Source organism: Thalassophryne amazonica, unplaced genomic scaffold (assembly GCF_902500255.1).
Source record: "Thalassophryne amazonica unplaced genomic scaffold, fThaAma1.1, whole genome shotgun sequence".
NCBI classification, from domain to species: domain Eukaryota; kingdom Metazoa; phylum Chordata; class Actinopteri; order Batrachoidiformes; family Batrachoididae; genus Thalassophryne; species Thalassophryne amazonica.
In genome coordinates, this window is record NW_022986243.1 from 378,218 (window position 1) to 396,716 (window position 18,499).

The following is an 18,499-nucleotide window of genomic DNA, read 5'->3' on the forward strand; positions in this document are numbered from 1 at the left end:
TTGGGCAAGGTCCTTCATCTCTGAGTGTCTCCTGGTATGTAGTGAGCATCTTGTATGGCAGCAGCCTGACATCAGGGTGAATGTGAGGCATTATTGTAAAGTGCTTTGAGCGTCTGATGCAGATGGAAAAGCGCTTTATAAATGCAGTCCATTTACCATTTCTTGAATGATGCAGACTTTTTCCTTAACTGCTGGAAGAAAGTATTTTCTAAATACTGGCAGGAGGGTTGGGAGTTGATTTTTAGTCCATCTTTAATCTGAAAAGGTCGAGTGAGCTCATCCTTAATGATGGCAGCCGGGCCGGTACCCTCTCCACCGTGCTGTTGTCTCAGATTGGTTCTCTGTCCGTCTGTGATGCAGCCACAGGTCCATCAAGAGTCACTCTTATGTCTGTCCATAAAACCTTTGAAGGTAGGTTGTAGTTGTGGTAACATGTCTCTGATAGCGTCACGTTTAAGTCTTAAGTCTTTCGCAGTTAATTTATATGTTTTCCTGCGGTCCTGTTGACAACAGGAGGTTTGCTTGGTGATCATACCTCAGTAGTTTAGCTCTTTCAAGAGTGCTGCATCCCTCTGACAGGACGTTTACAACCTTTGACCTTTCAGTGTCTCGCCCATGTTTCGCTGGCTGCGGCGGACAGACGATTTCTGTCAAGAGGTTGGTTTGGATCTCTTGTCTGCCTGAGTGGTTGCTGTATAAGTCCTGGTTCGTGTGGTGGATGAGGGAACGCATGGCACCAGCACGTGCTAGCACACCTGACACCATATGAGAAACCCTTCTGCTTTTACTCTTTCAGCATGTGCTTTTCTCCAAAGTAACTGGAGAAAATCAAGATTAAGTAAAGTAAAAGACACTGCAGTCAGTAATAAGTACTGTGTTGAATCATAAGCACACACGTGGCTATGTTTGGGTGTCAGAGGGCATGGAAATAGAGACTGGAATGGACGTCACGTGACTAGCGGCGTGCTGCACAGCGACCATTGCTAAGGGTGGAGAGAGACCTTGAGCCAGATAAACAGAAGTGAAATGAGGAGAAAAAAGGCAGCCAGTGCTTCACCATCAACGGCACCAACTACAAAAACAAATTCTCCAAATGCTAAAATGAACTGTACAAGAGCCTTAATGTAATTATGTAAAACAAATGTCTATTTTAAAGTCATTATGTCGCAATTTAATATCGATATAACTTAACGCCATAAGTTCTTTTCATTAAGCTGCGTTCACATGCAGAAACAAAAATGTTTTAATATATTTATGTATATATACTTACAGTTGTTGTTTAATATGATATGTACATGGTGGTGACAGGCGGCATTTACATTTTAACAGTGTGGTTGGAGGGGATGGAGGAGGTACTTTTTACCCTGACTGAGGGTCAAAAGTCATAAATTCTGAATGGCTTTATATCTACTTGTAATAAAATGTTAGTAAAAATCATATATATGTTGTTGTTATTAAAAGTCTAGCAGTAATATTACAGAGGAAAAAGCAGCAAGATAAATGAGCACAATGTCAAGACATACTTCAGATTTATATTTTAATACATAAGGATTGTTTATCCAGGCATGTATGGGTTCATTAGAGCTTTTAATCAGCTTGAATATAACTTACAAGGATTCATTTATAGAAATCCAACGAGAATTATGATGAAAGGAAAAAACATCACAGTAAATGAACAGAATGGCATAATTTCCCCAAATTTCCACACTTTACATAAAACATTTTTTTCTACCCAGACATGTATGGGTTCATTAGAAAGAGCAATTAAAGGGCTTTACAACAAGCCTACTTTTATTAAAATCTGTTAACAAATAGCGACAATAGAGAGAGAAAAGCAGCACAGTTTGTCATAATTTCCCAAAATTTCTGTATTTTACATAAAAGTTTTTTTTTCCACCCGCACATGCACAGGTTCATTGGAAAGAGCTTTCAAAGGGCTTTAAAACAAGCATAAAAATCTGTTAAGAAATAGTGACACTAGAGCAAAAAAAGCAGTCAGTTTATTATTGATGATCGGCACATCTCCACCCTTAGTAATGGCGCCTTCCTGTCCTGAGCGACACTAATAGACTGAGGCGCGCACGTCCATTCCAGTCTATATTTCCATGTCAGAGGGTTTGGATAGCCCCCCCATGCTGATAGCACCTGATGAGCCCATCACAGCTGTTAGATGTGACTCCATCAGCCACGTTCAAATACCTTTGTGAAGCTCCTGAAACTGTTAGTTCCGTGGTGGGGTGGATGGTGTTACGTGGTACTGTACTCCCAAATCCTGACTGGACCTGATGCTCATGTAAACTTGGAGACAAAGTCAACAACATGTGACGTTATGTAACTGGTTTTTCATTTTGTCCCTCAGTACTGTCAGAAGGAGGACAAGTATGAAGAAGAAACCAGGAACCTGATCAAAAAACTGAGGGAGGTGAGAGTTGCTCCTTGAGTAAATGTTTTCTGAGAATCCTGTGCCGGTTTACATGTAACCGTGTGTGACCTAATGACTTGTTCCAGGCTGAGAGCAGAGCAGAGTCTGCAGAACGTTTGGTGGCTAAACTGGAGAAGACCATTGATGATCTGGAAGGTGAGGCTGGTCTACATGTACTTCACTTCAAAGTCTCCATGTCTACATGAGGAGGGTACGACTACACAGTGTAGGTACTGAGGCCTACGTATGCCAGTCTACCACTCCCCCAGGTGAATCACCGGGGTTGCAAGTTACCTCACCCTGCCAAGGCTAAAACCCATGTGCAGCTGGGTGGACTGAGACAATCTAGTACTGTCCTGTTGAAGGTAGGTTTTGGTGTTTTGGTAGTCAAAGTCCTTATCCCACTGACCTACCTGCTCCACAATACTGTTTGAAGCAGTTCTGTGCTCATGTCCAGATTCTGTCGTGTGCAGCTGATGAGAGTCTTTGACTTCTCTTGGATTGGAAGTCAGTCAATTCAGTTTTTTATTTATATCGTACCAAATCACTGCAGAGCTGCCTCAAGGTGCTGACCACTGTCTCCAGAGGGGTTGGTGACATTAGACTTACCTACAGTTCAGTCCAAAGGAGAGTGAGGAAAGACACCCAGACACCCCAGAAGAAGTTACAGGCTTCTGTGGCTCTGATTGGAGAAATTGTGGTACAGAGCAGGGTTTTCTTTCACCAAAACATTAAATCTAGGCTTGCATCTCAGATGTACCTTCTGGGTGTAGCTGAACTTTCAGGTCTTTTTAATAAAACCCTCCTCTGCTCCACGTCATCATGAAGCTGTTTAACTGGAGACACAAAATGCAAAACGTGCACTGTGCACAATTTCTCCAATCACAGCCACAGAAGCCTGTAACTACTTCTGGGTTGTCTGGGTGTCTTGGTGGCTTTCCTCACTCTTCTCCTTCTTGTACAGTCACTTAGTTTTTGAGAACTGTCTACTCCACACAGATTTACCACAGAGTGTCATACTGCTTGTATTTCTACATAACTGATGAAAATAAAGTCCAAGACATATTCAGTGACTTGGAAATGTTCATGTATCCATCCCCTGACTTGTCTGAAGAAAACTGTCAAACTGATTATTTACAGGTTTTATGCCAAAGGAGCTGATTACTTATGCAACCCATCATCTGGACTTTTATATTTTTAATTAATGGATATCAAGTTGTAGAGATTTACTTTGAGTTTAAAGTGTACATGACAGGTAATACCATGAATATTTAAGGCTAAAATTAAACGGTTTGAAATTTATACTTTCCTGGTGCACAGTTCTTGAAGAGAGAAATATTCTGATTTTGAACTGCACGCCACTAAAAACCAGGAACTTCTCGGTGAGTGCCGACATTAGAGAAGCAGGAGAAAGTGGTGTCAGCACGAGAACCATTATCTTAATAGCCCCATTAATTTATGGATTTTTACAGGCTACTGACAGCCCCGATTCCACTGAGTGGTTCCGGTCAGAGCTGCACCGTGTTTTTGGTCTCAGAACAGTTCATTTTCACCGGCACAATGGCAGGTGGAACGTGTATATTGGCATACATGTACTTGCACAGTGTCTGTGGCTGCTCCAGTCGACACAGAAACAAAACTGTTTTCAGATTATTTTATTGTTTCTGGATCATGGGATAATGTCAGCGCGTGCAGACTGAGACATTATGAGCACATGAGGCGCTGCGAGTCTTTTTCTTGCACCGCAAAGCGCTTTGTTAACAGAGCTGCTTCCATGTGACAAATGGACTTTACTTCAACCAGGACAGAAGGAATTAAATTTTCAGATGTCATTTTGTAAAGGTGGATGAGTTTAAAGATGATCTCACTGAAACGGACAAGTAAGATGTCGTGGGGTTCCTCTCAAACTGCTCAAAAATGTAACAATAATGGCTGAGTCCAAGATTTCTCCCAGCAATATACTTTATTCAGGACCAGCAATTAAAAAAAATAAATAAATACTCAAACACGGTATGAACAGGAAACTTACAGCAGCACCACAGATGCATCAGGACCAAAGCTCCAACACCATCTTCTTTACTGGCAGAAACATCCCCCTCTAAATACCCAAAGCCCCGCCCCTGGGCGTACCAAGAGATAAGAGGGGAAATGATCTATAACGCCAAACCAAAACTCAATCACAATAATAAAAATTCCTTACCCATCTTTGGTACCCAAAAACAAACAAAAAAATGTAACAAATCAGACACCAAATCTACACACAAAAATGGTTCAGCCCGAGGTCAGCTGACCGCTTGAAGCGCACCACAATGTGCTATTTAAAGTGCAACCAGGAAGTGCTTCGGCTTAGCCCCAGAGGATAGCTGAGAGCTGCGCAGCAACAGGTAAGAGAGTTTGTCAACAATCATTAACCAAAATATGGACCTATAGACCCAAAGTGTACACCCTGACCCGCTCTACAACTGGGAGGAAGTGTGTATGAATTCAAGCAGAGAACCAGCGCGCTGTAATCACTGTCCCTGAGCACAGAGGGAGAGAGAAGGAGGGGCAAGCACCCCGTCACATAAGACTACATTTACTCCTGTGAATGGTTTTAATATTTAATAATATCTTATGCTACTAACTATAAAGGAAGCAATATTTATTTTAAAAATGGATATTTCCATTTTTCAGATTTGACATTGTTTCTAAGGAAAGACATAAAAAATCCACACTTCACTTTTTTCTGATTTTACAGATAGTAAAACATTTTTTTATCAGTGTCACGTGCCCGTGGCTCAAAGGACAGTGACAAGGAGGAGACACAAATGAGAGGATTAGAAAAACAGAAGTATTTATTTACAATAGTTTAAGTCAATAAATTAAAAGGTGCAAAAGTGTGCCGCTGTGCAAAAAGGCGCTCTGTTACCGGTCGGCGCAGCGAGACGTCCTAGGAAGAGAGAGGGAGAGAACAAAATGAATTAGTTGGGCCCACTTAAATAAGAGACAGGGGCACCTGGGCCTGGTGTCCCTGATTATGGGCCCGCCCCGCTACAAGACGGCGGGGACTGTCACACCCTCCCCCTTCAAAAGGGAAGTCCACCTAAGGACTTTCCAAACCAACTGCAAACAGCACAATTTTTTCTTTTTTGTTAGTAGTACTACATTATATTTTTTTGTTGCACCAAAATTACAAGATTTACAGCTTTTCCTTTACAAACTACTTTAAAATCTGATAGGACTAAGTTTTTTCTTCTATTTTCCATTATCAAACAAGAGAAGTTCTACTATTTGCAAGGTATCAAATTAGACTTAGCTATACAAGGCTAAAGATGACACCAATTGGTAAAGTCACAAGCTTAGCACACATGTCCTCTGCTGCACCTCCAGAGTTCTGGCGCCTGAAACCGGGGAGAGGCAGAAAAGAGACAGGCACAAAAATTAAGGCAACTTTGCTTTTTCCTTTTTTAAACTGGCGCACGCGACAAAGCATCAGCCAACAAGTTATCAGAACCTTTAATATGACGAATGTCTAAACTGAACGCCTGTAAAAACAGCGCTTTCAATGTTTTCTTCACACCTAAGTGACCAGAGTCATCATGGGCAACTCTGAGCACATCATCACGAAACATCTCAGGAACAACAATCTGAAAAATGGGCTCACCAACGAAGTCACCATGACATGGGACCCACTTACGCACCAAGAGACCCTCCTGCATGAAGTACCCATGAGCAGCACTCTGTACCTTGTCACCTGGAAGAACACTTTCAAACAAAACTGAAAGAGTTGGATCAGACTTTTGATGTTGACTCCATTCCTTCACAGAGACAGATGCGGGGAGCTCGGGCAACAAGACTGAGCTCTCAAGCACATCCGACTCAGACGCACGAAATTGAGCGCGCGTCACGACACAAGCTGGAAACACCTCTGGATACTGCTCTTCAAGCAGAGACAACGAGCGTGGCTCAGGGGTCACCACGGGCAAAGGAGACCTCGGCCACACCGCACTACCAACCAAATTATTGCCTAAAATCAATTAAATCCCAGGAAGCGGCAGAGCGGGGTGCACGCCTACAATCACCAGACCATTAATAAACCCACATTCTAACATAATTGTGTGCCTCGGTACGGAGACCACACCCAGCTCCATCCCAGGCATAAGGACAGAGTCACCCGTTTCTGTAGCAGAGAATGGAAGCACAGAAGCCACTATAAACGAGTGTTTAGCCCCTGTGTCACGCAGCATCTTAATATGAACATGCTGCTTGCTCCCCACAATGGACACATACGCATCATGGATAAAAGGAGCAAAAGCTTTATCGAACTTTTTCCTGGACTTATTATTTGAAGCTGACAGAGCAGGAGCTGAAGGTACGTACATTTTACACCTGCTTTTAGACTTGAGCACAGGACACTGAGACTTCCAGTGGCCCGTTGCCTGACAGTAATTACACCTGCTAGAGTGCCCTCTGAATGAAGCAGAGCGACCCTGCGCAAAGGTCTGCGAGTACGAGCAACTTTCACTGACTATAGGCTTGGTCCTAAATGGAAAAATTTCACCCATAGCCCCCTTGTGATTCAGGACAAAATCATCTGCCAGCTCAGCTGCCTTCAGAGCGGTGCTGGGTTTCTGTTCAGTAACATAAGTAGCTACATGCTGAGGAATACAGTTCTTAAACTGCTCCAAGATCATCAACTCTGACAAACCTTCAAAAGTGTCAATATTCAAAGCAGAACACCAACAATTAAATTGACAGGTTAAATCTCTAACGAATTCCACGTGAGTTTGACGTTCATTTTTCTCAAAATTCCTGAATTTCTGGTGATAAGCTTCTGGGACTAATTCGTAGGATTTTAGAACCGCAGCCTTTATTTTGGCATAATCCAGACACTCTGCAGCGCTCAATGCAGAATAAGCCTCCTGGGCACGACCAGTAAACATGGACTGCAACAACAAAGCTCTATCACAATCCGCCCAATTTTTAACATCTGCAATGCGCTCAGACAGAATGAAAAAAGTATCTGGATCTTTTTCATTAAACTTTGGCATTAGGTGCAGACTAGCACCCCGGTCAAACGCATTAGGAGCAGGCCTACAAACAGCAGAGGAAAATGATTCTTCACTCACCTCGCCTATAACCTTACCATCCCGAATCAAATTCAGTTTATAGTGTTCCAATTCCAATCTCATTTTTTCAGTCTCTTGTCTGACACGTTCCAATTGAACCTCTTTTTCAGCTTCAGTTCTCAGTCTCATTTGTTCCAATTGAAGTTCAGCATCTTTTCTGCTTTTCTCTTGTTCAATATGCAGCAACATTAATTCCTTACGCTGCTCAAACCTCAGTCCATCAAACGAAACAGACAGCTCGGGTTTAGAACTGACATATAAACCCGACTGTTGCTCTCCCCCTCTCAGGACGCCTTTATTAAAGAGCGCAGCAGTGATTATATCTCTAACATCATCTTTGCGTGTATTATTTCCCACTGTAATGCCATAGTGTTTAGCTATCTGCAATAAATGTTTCTTTTGACAATTTTCCAAAAAACTTTCAGAAGGAGTGGAGAAAAAATGCGAAACAGAAGCCATGGTTACAAAAAAAAAAGTAATGTGAACCGAACTGAATACAAACTATCAATCTCACATAACCGAGGCTGAGGGCCAGCGCGTCCCTCGGAGTCCCCCGCCCTGAACTACTTAACCCCAAATCTACCTGCTTAACCTAGTCTTCTTGTGGTCTCATATGGTGGGTATTTATGTGCTAAAACCCGATGGGTCTGAGCAGCGACCAGCAAGCTGACAACCCCCAGAACACCACGGACGCGCTCCCAAGCCGAAGCTTGTAGCCACGTTCACCGCTGCCCTCACAAAATAAAAGTAGGCAAATCTCCTTATGAGAAAAGCCACTAAAGCCTAACGAAGGACTCCAAAACACCATACAGCACGAGACAGCACTTACCCTCACCTCGGATCCAAAAACACACAATTTGGCTTCAAACCTCTCGCGTGTCCCCACAAACAAACAAATGAATGAGCAATCAGCAGGTGCGCACCGGATTCTAATCATGTAATCAGCGTGCGGCAAAGCCCCAACACAAAAAACAGGCCTAAAAACAAACTTTAACCAAATAAATTTACAAAATTAAACGCCCTGACTACAAAAATGAAATTTAAAGGACGAGCCCCCACTCTTGTCACATGCCCGTGGCTCAGAGGACAGTGACAAGGAGGAGACACGAACAAGAGGATTAGAAAAACAGAAGTATTTATTTACAATAGTTTAAGTCAATAAATTAAAAGGTGCAAAGATGTGCTGCTGTGCAAAAAGGCGCTCTGTTACCGGTCGGCGCGAGACGTCCTAAAAAGAGAGAGGGAGAGAACAAAATGAATTAGTTGGGCCCACTTAAATAAGAGACAGGGACACCGGGCCCAGGTGCCCCTGATTATGGGCCCGCCCCGCTACAAGACGGCGGGGACTGTCACAATCACTTCATTACAACCAAAGAGCTAGAAAAAAAGTTTATCACCTCCACCCATGCTGAAATCGCCTGCATTATTTATTTTATTTTTTTATACTCACCATTCTGTGTTTTCCTCCAACGGTTATTGTCATCTAAGTAAGGCTCTAAATTATAACGCTGTCCCCCACAGCTGCTTCAAAAACACCTTCAGACTGGACTTTAAAAAAAAAAAAGAAATGCTCCACACGAGTGAACGTTTCCAGGTTGTTTTTGACAACATACGTCAGAGTCTGTTCATTTCAGTTCCATGCCCAAACAGTTGGTGGCGGTAATGCTATGTAACTACATATAAATGGGAGTAGTCACTAGCCTGATAAAATAAGGTAATAAATTCTTACCCTGTCCCTTAAACATGAGTTAATATATAATGATAGCTACTTATAAGAGGGGGCGGTCACCAGCCCTAAAAACCAAAGTGATGGACTCTTACCCTAGTCCTTTAAAGGAGGGTAGACCTCTTATTTTATGATGTTAAATCTCCAAACCCTACCTTGGAAGGAAGGGATGTGATTGATACTATACAGGACACTAAAGTTAGTAAATGCGGCAGGGTTTATAGACGTTATTGTATTTGCGTTTGTTAAATTCCACGCATCTTAAATGTAGCAGACACGGATTATCTGGAATTTTGTTTGGCAAGTTTTCAAGGCCACTTCTGCCATCTACTGGCCAGTAGTGTTCATGGCAGTATTCGCCCCAAGTACTAAGCGTCTGGGTACCAGTAGATGGCAGTGTTCTATTTATTTTGACCCGGTTATATCAGATGGTTGTCAAATCAACTTTTTGGCTTTGCAAATGGCTTTTTTTTTTTGTTTGTTTTTTGTTTTTTTTTTACAAATTAAGTTTAAAAACAAAACAACAACAACAAAAAAACATTACAAGACAGCTCTGCGGTTGGATGCTTGTAGCTCTTCAGCAGCAGGAGGTGGTCATGAGATGTTAAAGCTTGTTACTCCACTACACGATGCAGGACGCGCGATTAACCTGAAACTCTGTCCAAAAAATTCTCGCACGAATGAAAAATCATCTGAAAAATGGCCAAAACATGCACAGTGTAAAGCCAACATTCATGTGTCAAGATAAGGCTTTTCAGAACTGACCAGTTGTTAACCTTGTCCTTTGTTTTATCTATGTTTTTATTATTTATTATTGCATTTTAACCTGTGAAGTGCTTTGTGACTTATGTCTGTGAAAGGCACTATATAAATAAATTTATTTACTTACTTACTAATATTGAGTGCATGTTTTACAACATCATAAAACGTGCGCACATCATCAAACGTGCGCATGGCACTAATAAAACGTGCGCACATTCTCTCCACATGCAAAACATTTTGCGATGACACTTCCAGGGCTCCGTAAAAATGCCTGTTTTTACAAATAAAAATGGAATATTTTACAAAAGCACATTTATCTTTAAACCAGCACACGACAGACGTCACATTAACGTGTTGGTTTACATAATGAATGACTGAACCAATCAGTGTTTAGCAGAGGCACTTTTACCCAGAATGCTTTGCAGTCTGTGTTTGTTACAAAACCTCAGAATTACTGCATTATTCAACATTAAAAGATATATGTTATATTTTAACTTTGTAAAAATGACAGAATTGACATTAATGGAGTTATTCTATCAGTATTTTCACAAAACCATAAGTTAGTATGACTTTATTTTTCAAGACCTCCGTCTGACCGGAGCATTATGATTAGTAGAGAGCTGATTTTGTGGGTGCTCTCAGGATTCTTCTGTGCAGCTTCCTACAGGGGGCAGCATGGTCTAACATGGAAATACTGGCTCATTCTTGGGGTCTTTTGTCACTTTTGATGCTTTCAAAAGCGATCGTGTTAAAAGTCAATTTCAGCTTCTTAGTAATTGCAAATGTACCAGAGACAATACTGGGATTTATCGGTTATCGATTATCTGTAACTTCCGATACACTTTTGGGTGGTTTATCAGTTTATCTTTATCAAAGATAACTTTTCAGTTATCTGATTATCTGTTATCAAAGTTAATTTGTTGGTTATCTGTGCCCACCACTGCAGGTAGACAATACAAGGTTACCTCACGTGAAACAGAAATGACATGCACTACAAAAAATATAATTTACTTGATTAGCTGTAAAAAATGTGGTATGTAGGAGAAATGATGTAATGCCTGTAGAGGAAGTATTTTTGGAAGAGGGTGAATGCATGAGCTTAGTCTCAAAACAATTACACAGGGAGGAATACTGGTATAAGGAACTAGCCACAATTTATCCATATGGGCTTAATGACAGTGTCAAAAAAACTAGGTAATGTTTCTAAAAAAAGATATTGAAAATATTGTAATATGGACATACTTTAAAGGTGATAGAGAGAGGTTGAATGGGGCATTAGTCCTTGTTCTGTGATGTGATATGTAGCCCCCCCAAAAATTGGTTGGGTCTGTAATGGCTCAGAACCTTCCTAAAAGGCTCTCTGAAACAGCTATGTTACTATGCTGGGTTTAGAATGCCTTGTTTGCCTTTAATGGCGTCGTTTCGGAGCTTATTTGGCAACCTCATTATGAAATGCAAGTAGGTGGCGCTGATCGGTTGCCGTTGTTTGATTGGCTGCCCTTGCGCTCACTGAAAAGAAAGCATTATTTATTTATTTTCATTGCTTTTATATTTTCTGTTGTGTTTCTATTCAGGTTTTTTTTTTTTGCCTCTTTCTCTAAAATTGTATATAATAATCATTAGATTATTAATATATAAACAAAAATAAATTTAAGAAATATTACAATTTGAAAACAAATGCACCCGAACGTGATGACGGCTGCAATGCTAACTTTTAACATTGAAAATGCCATAGACATGCTAACACGTTAGCATCGCTCCCGTTTTTAAGTTATAAAATACATCTATCAACTGTTTCAGAAGAACATAACAGGTCGGTTTAACATAGAAAAGGTAAATAATACTCACAGATATATGCTCTTTAGGGTTTTAGCAGGAGAAAATTAAGCAAAAGAAAGAAAGAATAATCGAAGCATTGCTTCAGTCTGCGAAGCACTGCTTCGATTGGTTCAAGGTTCAAAGCAAAGCCGTGCTGCAGAAAAGTTGTTTACGGACCCGCTGCAGGGTCTGTAATCAATACAGAAATGATCATTTTCCTGACAAACACCCCCCAAAACAACGGCCACTCTGAAGGACCGATAACAGAATCGTTAAGCACAAAGCTTATTGATGTCGGTGGATCGAGTCATTTCTTAACGATACCCGAAAGGAACCGTTCTCGATACACATCCCTAGCTGCTAAGGGGTTAGCTCATTCCCTTTATAGTCAGGGAGCCAAAGTCTCAAAAATGGGTTGAACCTGACATGGTCTGCCATACTTTTTATTTGTGTTTTTCATGTTAATTCTGACCCTAAGTAACAATAATTGTAGGGTCTGCTCTGCTGTAAATATCGCGAAAAAAAATTGTGCCCATTTTAGTGTATGCATCCTTTTTATCAGAAAAATGTGAGAGGTGATTCTTTCCCTCAAAGCGTCAGTGGTTTGGGTAGGTTGTCAATAAATACATTCCAGTTACACAGAACATATGTGCTGACAACATACACTGACAAAATAACTCTTAAAAGACTTTTCTACATGATTTTGGCTCAATTTAATGCAAAAAATAGGCGTTTTCTCACTTTTTTCAATATTTTCATCTTTACTTCATTGGCAATCAACTATTACCCCAAGTTATGACATCAGCCAATATGCCATTCTTTTCACCAAACAGTATACTCATTTCACAGAAAAAATTATAAAAATCCAACTAAAATCAGTTGATCTGTGATGATATTACTACTAGCTGGCAATCACCAGGCTCAGAACCTCAATAGAATTTAGGCTACTCTCAAAATTCCGAAAGACCTACTGGATATTTAGCACCATGGCACACTTACACTACATTTTGAAAAAGAAAAAGAGAATAGTGGAAAGGATAGGAGAGAAGATTGGAGAGAAGCGGAGTGGACTGGAGAGGAGACCAGAGAGTGAAGAGTACAGGATGGAGCCTGAGTTCTCAACCAAGCAGCTGGAGAGAAAGCTGCTCAGTACCATTTATACTGCTTGCGTAATATGTCAGAAAACAGTAACGCTGGTCCCCTTCAGAAAGTGACAAATCAAGGCTACCCCTCACTCTTATATGCAGTAACCAACAGAAAGGACGATGTCTCGTGTAGACTTGACAATGAGCTACAACCTCAATGTGACTTTCTGGGGAGGAGTCCTTTGTGGCACACAAAATGCCATGCAAAGTACACAAATAGCAAAACTGTTGACCAGAAGAGGAAAAAAAAATAATTTTGAAGCAGAACTTAATCCTGAGCCAGACAGCAGCAGCCCTACTAAAAAAAAACACGGATGCCAATGCCACAGCCAATCAAACAGAAGGAAGAGTGCTTCATTTGTGGAAGAGCACGCACAACCAGGGGGAATAGATACCTCATTTTTGTCACCACTTATGATATGCAGAATGCAGTATGGGCAAAAGCAAACAAACTTGAAGATGAAGAGATGCTACACAAGATTCGTGGTCCTGATGGAGATAAGTGCACTGATATGATTGCTGAGGATTTCCGGTACCACAAGGAATGCATGATCAAATACCTGACAAAGCGCCCACAAAAGACTAGTACTGCCATCACTCCATATGATTCTGCACTGAACCAACTCATATCTCGAATAGATGAGCCCCTTTTCAAAGACAATGCCATATTCTTTGTTACAGCTTTGAGGGATGAATTCCGTAAATACTTGGAAAGCCATGGAGTTCACAATGTTAACTCATTCAGATCTCAGTCCTTGATTGCCCGCCTTAGAAGGCACTATGAAGTAGGTGGTAATTGTAAAATAATGGTTGTGCCACAGAAAGGATGCTCTAGCCTGATTTGCTCAACAGAAATGAATGTTGGCTGCATGCTCTCAAAGTTGAAAGAACTAAAGACTGAAGAGGCAGAGTATGAAGAAGAAAGTGATGATGAGTTGACACCAGATGACACCATAGTCTCTTCCTACCACACTGCAAAGAGAATACGGAAGGAGATCCAAGACCAACGTAAGCAGGCCCTGAAGGAAGCAAGAGAAGCCAAAATGGCTCAAGCCAGTGAAAGTCACCAGATGCTGGCACTAGAGATGTCATACATTGAGGCATCCCGAAGAGTAAGCTCTAACCTGTATAACCACCTGGCATGGATGATAACAGATGCATCTCCAGAGTTAGGTGAGGATGGACGGGTGAAACTCAGTCCTAAGCAGCAATGAACAAGTTCTCAACCTTGCCCAGGATGTTTGCCAAGCAGTTGCCAAGATGCCAACACCAAAACACATTGGGACAGCGTTGCACATCCTTAAGGAAACCAGAAGCAAATCGACTGTGTCACTCCTAAATACGAGCTACACAGATGCACAGAGATATATTACAATTGCAACAGTGGTTGAAGAGCAGACAACTAAAGATCTTGTCTTCATACAAACAAACCTGAAGGTTGGACGATTCACACAGTTTGCATTTGATAACCTTGACTTCCAAGAGTACACAAAGGATGGGAGAACACTGCATGGCACAACACACGTGACATTCCAGTACAAGAATCCAGATGAAGACCCCACACCAATGCTTAGGTTACCTCTACTGAAAACCCGCCAAACAGCCCTGGGATCTCCTCACCCTTTTCAATCCAAGGAAAGCCACCTCACTCTAAAAGATCGACAAAAGAGTCGCTCCCTGGTTGGAGTTGAAACAGAGCCTAAGCTTCCTGTATGTCTAGCAGAACCTCTTGACCACTTGAATATCCTTTGGCATTTGGTGCATAGCTGCCCTAATGTACTATTGGAAGACTTGAAACCAAGTTGCCCTGCTCCAACATGGCGTTCGTTCCAAGCCTTTCTCATCCCAGACCCAACCCCTGCAACTGTGATCAGCTATGGTCCCTTCTTCCCCAAGTCACCAACAAACCCAGATGTGGTTGAAAAGTCTGAACAGTACTGTATGGATGTGTCAAGAAAACTTGGTCAAGAGTATGCCATCATCACATGTGACCAAGCAATCTATGAGGTGGTTCTGAGTCTGCAGAAGAAGAACAAAGAAGTATGCTAAACTTATCTTGCGCATGGGTGGCTTCCATATTGTTCAGAATTTCCTTGGAGCCATTGGGCATTTGATGCAATCCAGTGGAATCGAAGACATCATGGTTGAAGCTGATGTCTGTCTCCGTGGAACAGCAAACAAAATAATCAGTGGGAAAGACTACTTTGCAATGCTACATGCCCACACTATGGTGCATGCAGCCATGTTTGTCCTACACTGGGAAGCATTTGCCAGATGGTTGGTCAAAGAGGAGAGGGACCTGGAGTACATGTGTGTGCTTAGCCAAAATGTCCAGCTACTCATAGATGTCCTGTCAGAAGAGGATGTAGAGAAGGCAACGTCTGTGTGTGCTGATGCAACTGACCAACTGAAAAAGCTGTCATATTTGCTGGGTGAGTTTGATGAAGCACATACCTCACCTACCACAAAGCTTTGGCTAATGTACATGGATATGGTGATGATTCTTAAAAGGTTCATCCATGCTGAGCGTGCAGGTCTGTGGGAGGAACACTTGGCTGAAATGGAAAAGATGTTACCATACCTTGTAGCTGCTGGCCACTAAAAGTACGTATCCTGCCTGCCCCACTATCTAGAGGCTATGAGAAGCTTGCCTACCCTGGCTCCAAACATCTATAGGGAATTCAAGGATGGGAAGTTCACTGTATGTCAAACAGAGGGGAGGTTCAATGGTGTCTGGACAGACATGGCACTTGAAAAAACCTACAACAGTGATGCCAAGACAAAAATCTTCACTGGTATCAGTCAGCAGCCAGCAGCCATGGAGAAATACTTGAAAACTCTTCCAGTTCTGACAGCTATATCAGAGCAGACAAAGGCTATGGCTCACCTGGAAGAAGATGACACAGAACACCACAAGGACAGCCAAGGTGCAAAGGAGGCAGAAGGTGTAAAGAAAATAACAAATGTCATCAACAACCAGATGATCAATCCTTTCACATGTCAAGAACAGGAGTTGATCAACATTTCAACAGGCCACAAAGCCGTATCTGCTGACTTGATCTGTGTTCGTGAAAAAGGACTAGAGGCCCTGGCTGCAGCAAGAAGAACAGTGAGAAAATAGCCCAAATTAAACTTTCAACCTTCACAGCAAAGCCAAAGAAGTCAATGTCCATGACATTCAAAGCCAAAAAGATCTATGAGGAGGAGAGTGCAGTTGTGCGGAACCTATACTTTGCTCAGGACTTAGAGGAAGACAGGAAAGTGGAAGTGTTTGGCCATGAATGGACAAGTTACCCAGCCTCCCTGTTTGAGCCAGATCCATCCCTTGACCAAAGTTACGCAATGTGTAAAGGAAACAAGGCAGACTACCTGGCTGCAATCAAGACAGCCCCTGGCAGAGCATGGGGGGAAGTGGACAAACTACCGCCATCTGACAAGCCTGTTGTAATGGTAGTAGATGCCATGGCGTTCATTCAACGTTACCATCATCTTGGGAGCAGCACCTTTCATGAACTACAAAGAAAGTACCTGAGGCAGCTCCTTGGAATCAATCAATCAATCAATCAATCAATCAATTTTTTTATATAGCGCCAAATCACAACAAACAGTTGCCCCAAGGCGCTTTATATTGTAAGGCAAGGCCATACAATAATTATGTAAAACCCCAACGGTCAAAACGACCCCCTGTGAGCAAGCACTTGGCTACAGTGGGAAGGAAAAACTCCCTTTTAACAGGAAGAAACCTCCAGCAGAACCAGGCTCAGGGAGGGGCAGTCTTCTGCTGGGACTGGTTGGGGCTGAGGGAGAGAACCAGGAAAAAGACATGCTGTGGAGGGGAGCAGAGATCGATCACTAATGATTAAATGCAGAGTGGTGCATACAGAGCAAAAAGAGAAAGAAACAGTGCATCATGGGAACCCCCCAGCAGTCTACGTCTATAGCAGCATAACTAAGGGATGGTTCAGGGTCACCTGATCCAGCCCTAACTATAAGCTTTAGCAAAAAGGAAAGTTTTAAGCCTAATCTTAAAAGTAGAGAGGGTGTCTGTCTCCCTGATCTGAATTGGGAGCTGGTTCCACAGGAGAGGAGCCTGAAAGCTGAAGGCTCTGCCTCCCATTCTACTCTTACAAACCCTAGGAACTACAAGTAAGCCTGCAGTCTGAGAGCGAAGCGCTCTATTGGGGTGATATGGTACTACGAGGTCCCTAAGATAAGATGGGACCTGATTATTCAAAACCTTATAAGTAAGAAGAAGAATTTTAAATTCTATTCTAGAATTAACAGGAAGCCAATGAAGAGAGGCCAATATGGGTGAGATATGCTCTCTCCTTCTAGTCCCCGTCAGTACTCTAGCTGCAGCATTTTGAATTAACTGAAGGCTTTTTAGGGAACTTTTAGGACAACCTGATAATAATGAATTACAATAGTCCAGCCTAGAGGAAATAAATGCATGAATTAGTTTTTCAGCATCACTCTGAGACAAGACCTTTCTGATTTTAGAGATATTGCGTAAATGCAAAAAAGCAGTCCTACATATTTGTTTAATATGCACTTTGAATGACATATCCTGATCAAAAATGACTCCAAGATTTCTCACAGTATTACTAGAGGTCAGGGTAATGCCATCCAGAGTAAGGATCTGGTTAGACACCATGTTTCTAAGATTTGTGGGGCCAAGTACAATAACTTCAGTTTTATCTGAGTTTAAAAGCAGGAAATTAGAGGTCATCCATGTCTTTATGTCTGTAAGACAATCCTGCAGTTTAGCTAATTGGTGTGTGTCCTCTGGCTTCATGGATAGATAAAGCTGGGTATCATCTGCGTAACAATGAAAATTTAAGCAATACCGTCTAATAATACTGCCTAAGGGAAGCATGTATAAAGTGAATAAAATTGGTCCTAGCACAGAACCTTGTGGAACTCCATAATTAACTTTAGTCTGTGAAGAAGATTCCCCATTTACATGAACAAATTGTAATCTATTAGACAAATATGATTCAAACCACCGCAGCGCAGTGCCTTTAATACCTATGGCATGCTCTAATCTCTGTAATAAAATTTTATGGTCAACAGTATCAAAAGCAGCACTGAGGTCTAACAGAACAAGCACAGAGATGAGTCCACTGTCCGAGGCCATAAGAAGATCATTTGTAACCTTCACTAATGCTGTTTCTGTACTATGATGAATTCTAAAACCTGACTGAAACTCTTCAAATAGACCATTCCTCTGCAGATGATCAGTTAGCTGTTTTACAACTACCCTTTCAAGAATTTTTGAGAGAAAAGGAAGGTTGGAGATTGGCCTATAATTAGCTAAGATAGCTGGGTCAAGTGATGGCTTTTTAAGTAATGGTTTAATTACTGCCACCTTAAAAGCCTGTGGTACATAGCCAACTAACAAAGATAGATTGATCATATTTAAGATCGAAGCATTAAATAATGGTAGGGCTTCCTTGAGCAGCCTGGTAGGAATGGGGTCTAATAAACATGTTGATGGTTTGGATGAAGTAACTAATGA

At 41.7% G+C, this 18,499-nt stretch overlaps 1 protein-coding gene across 2 annotated transcripts in view; it reads left to right on the forward strand.

The window, feature by feature from the left end:
* The window catches only part of LOC117505764 (tropomyosin alpha-4 chain-like), a 117,917-nt gene that overhangs the window by 77,454 nt on the left and 21,964 nt on the right, over positions 1 to 18,499 (forward strand). For both annotated transcript variants that reach the window (XM_034165305.1, XM_034165306.1), the window contains exons 7-8: positions 2,360 to 2,422; positions 2,509 to 2,578. In XM_034165305.1, the coding sequence (XP_034021196.1) occupies positions 2,360 to 2,422; positions 2,509 to 2,578 (133 nt within the window). The remainder of the gene's footprint in view (positions 1 to 2,359; positions 2,423 to 2,508; positions 2,579 to 18,499) is intronic.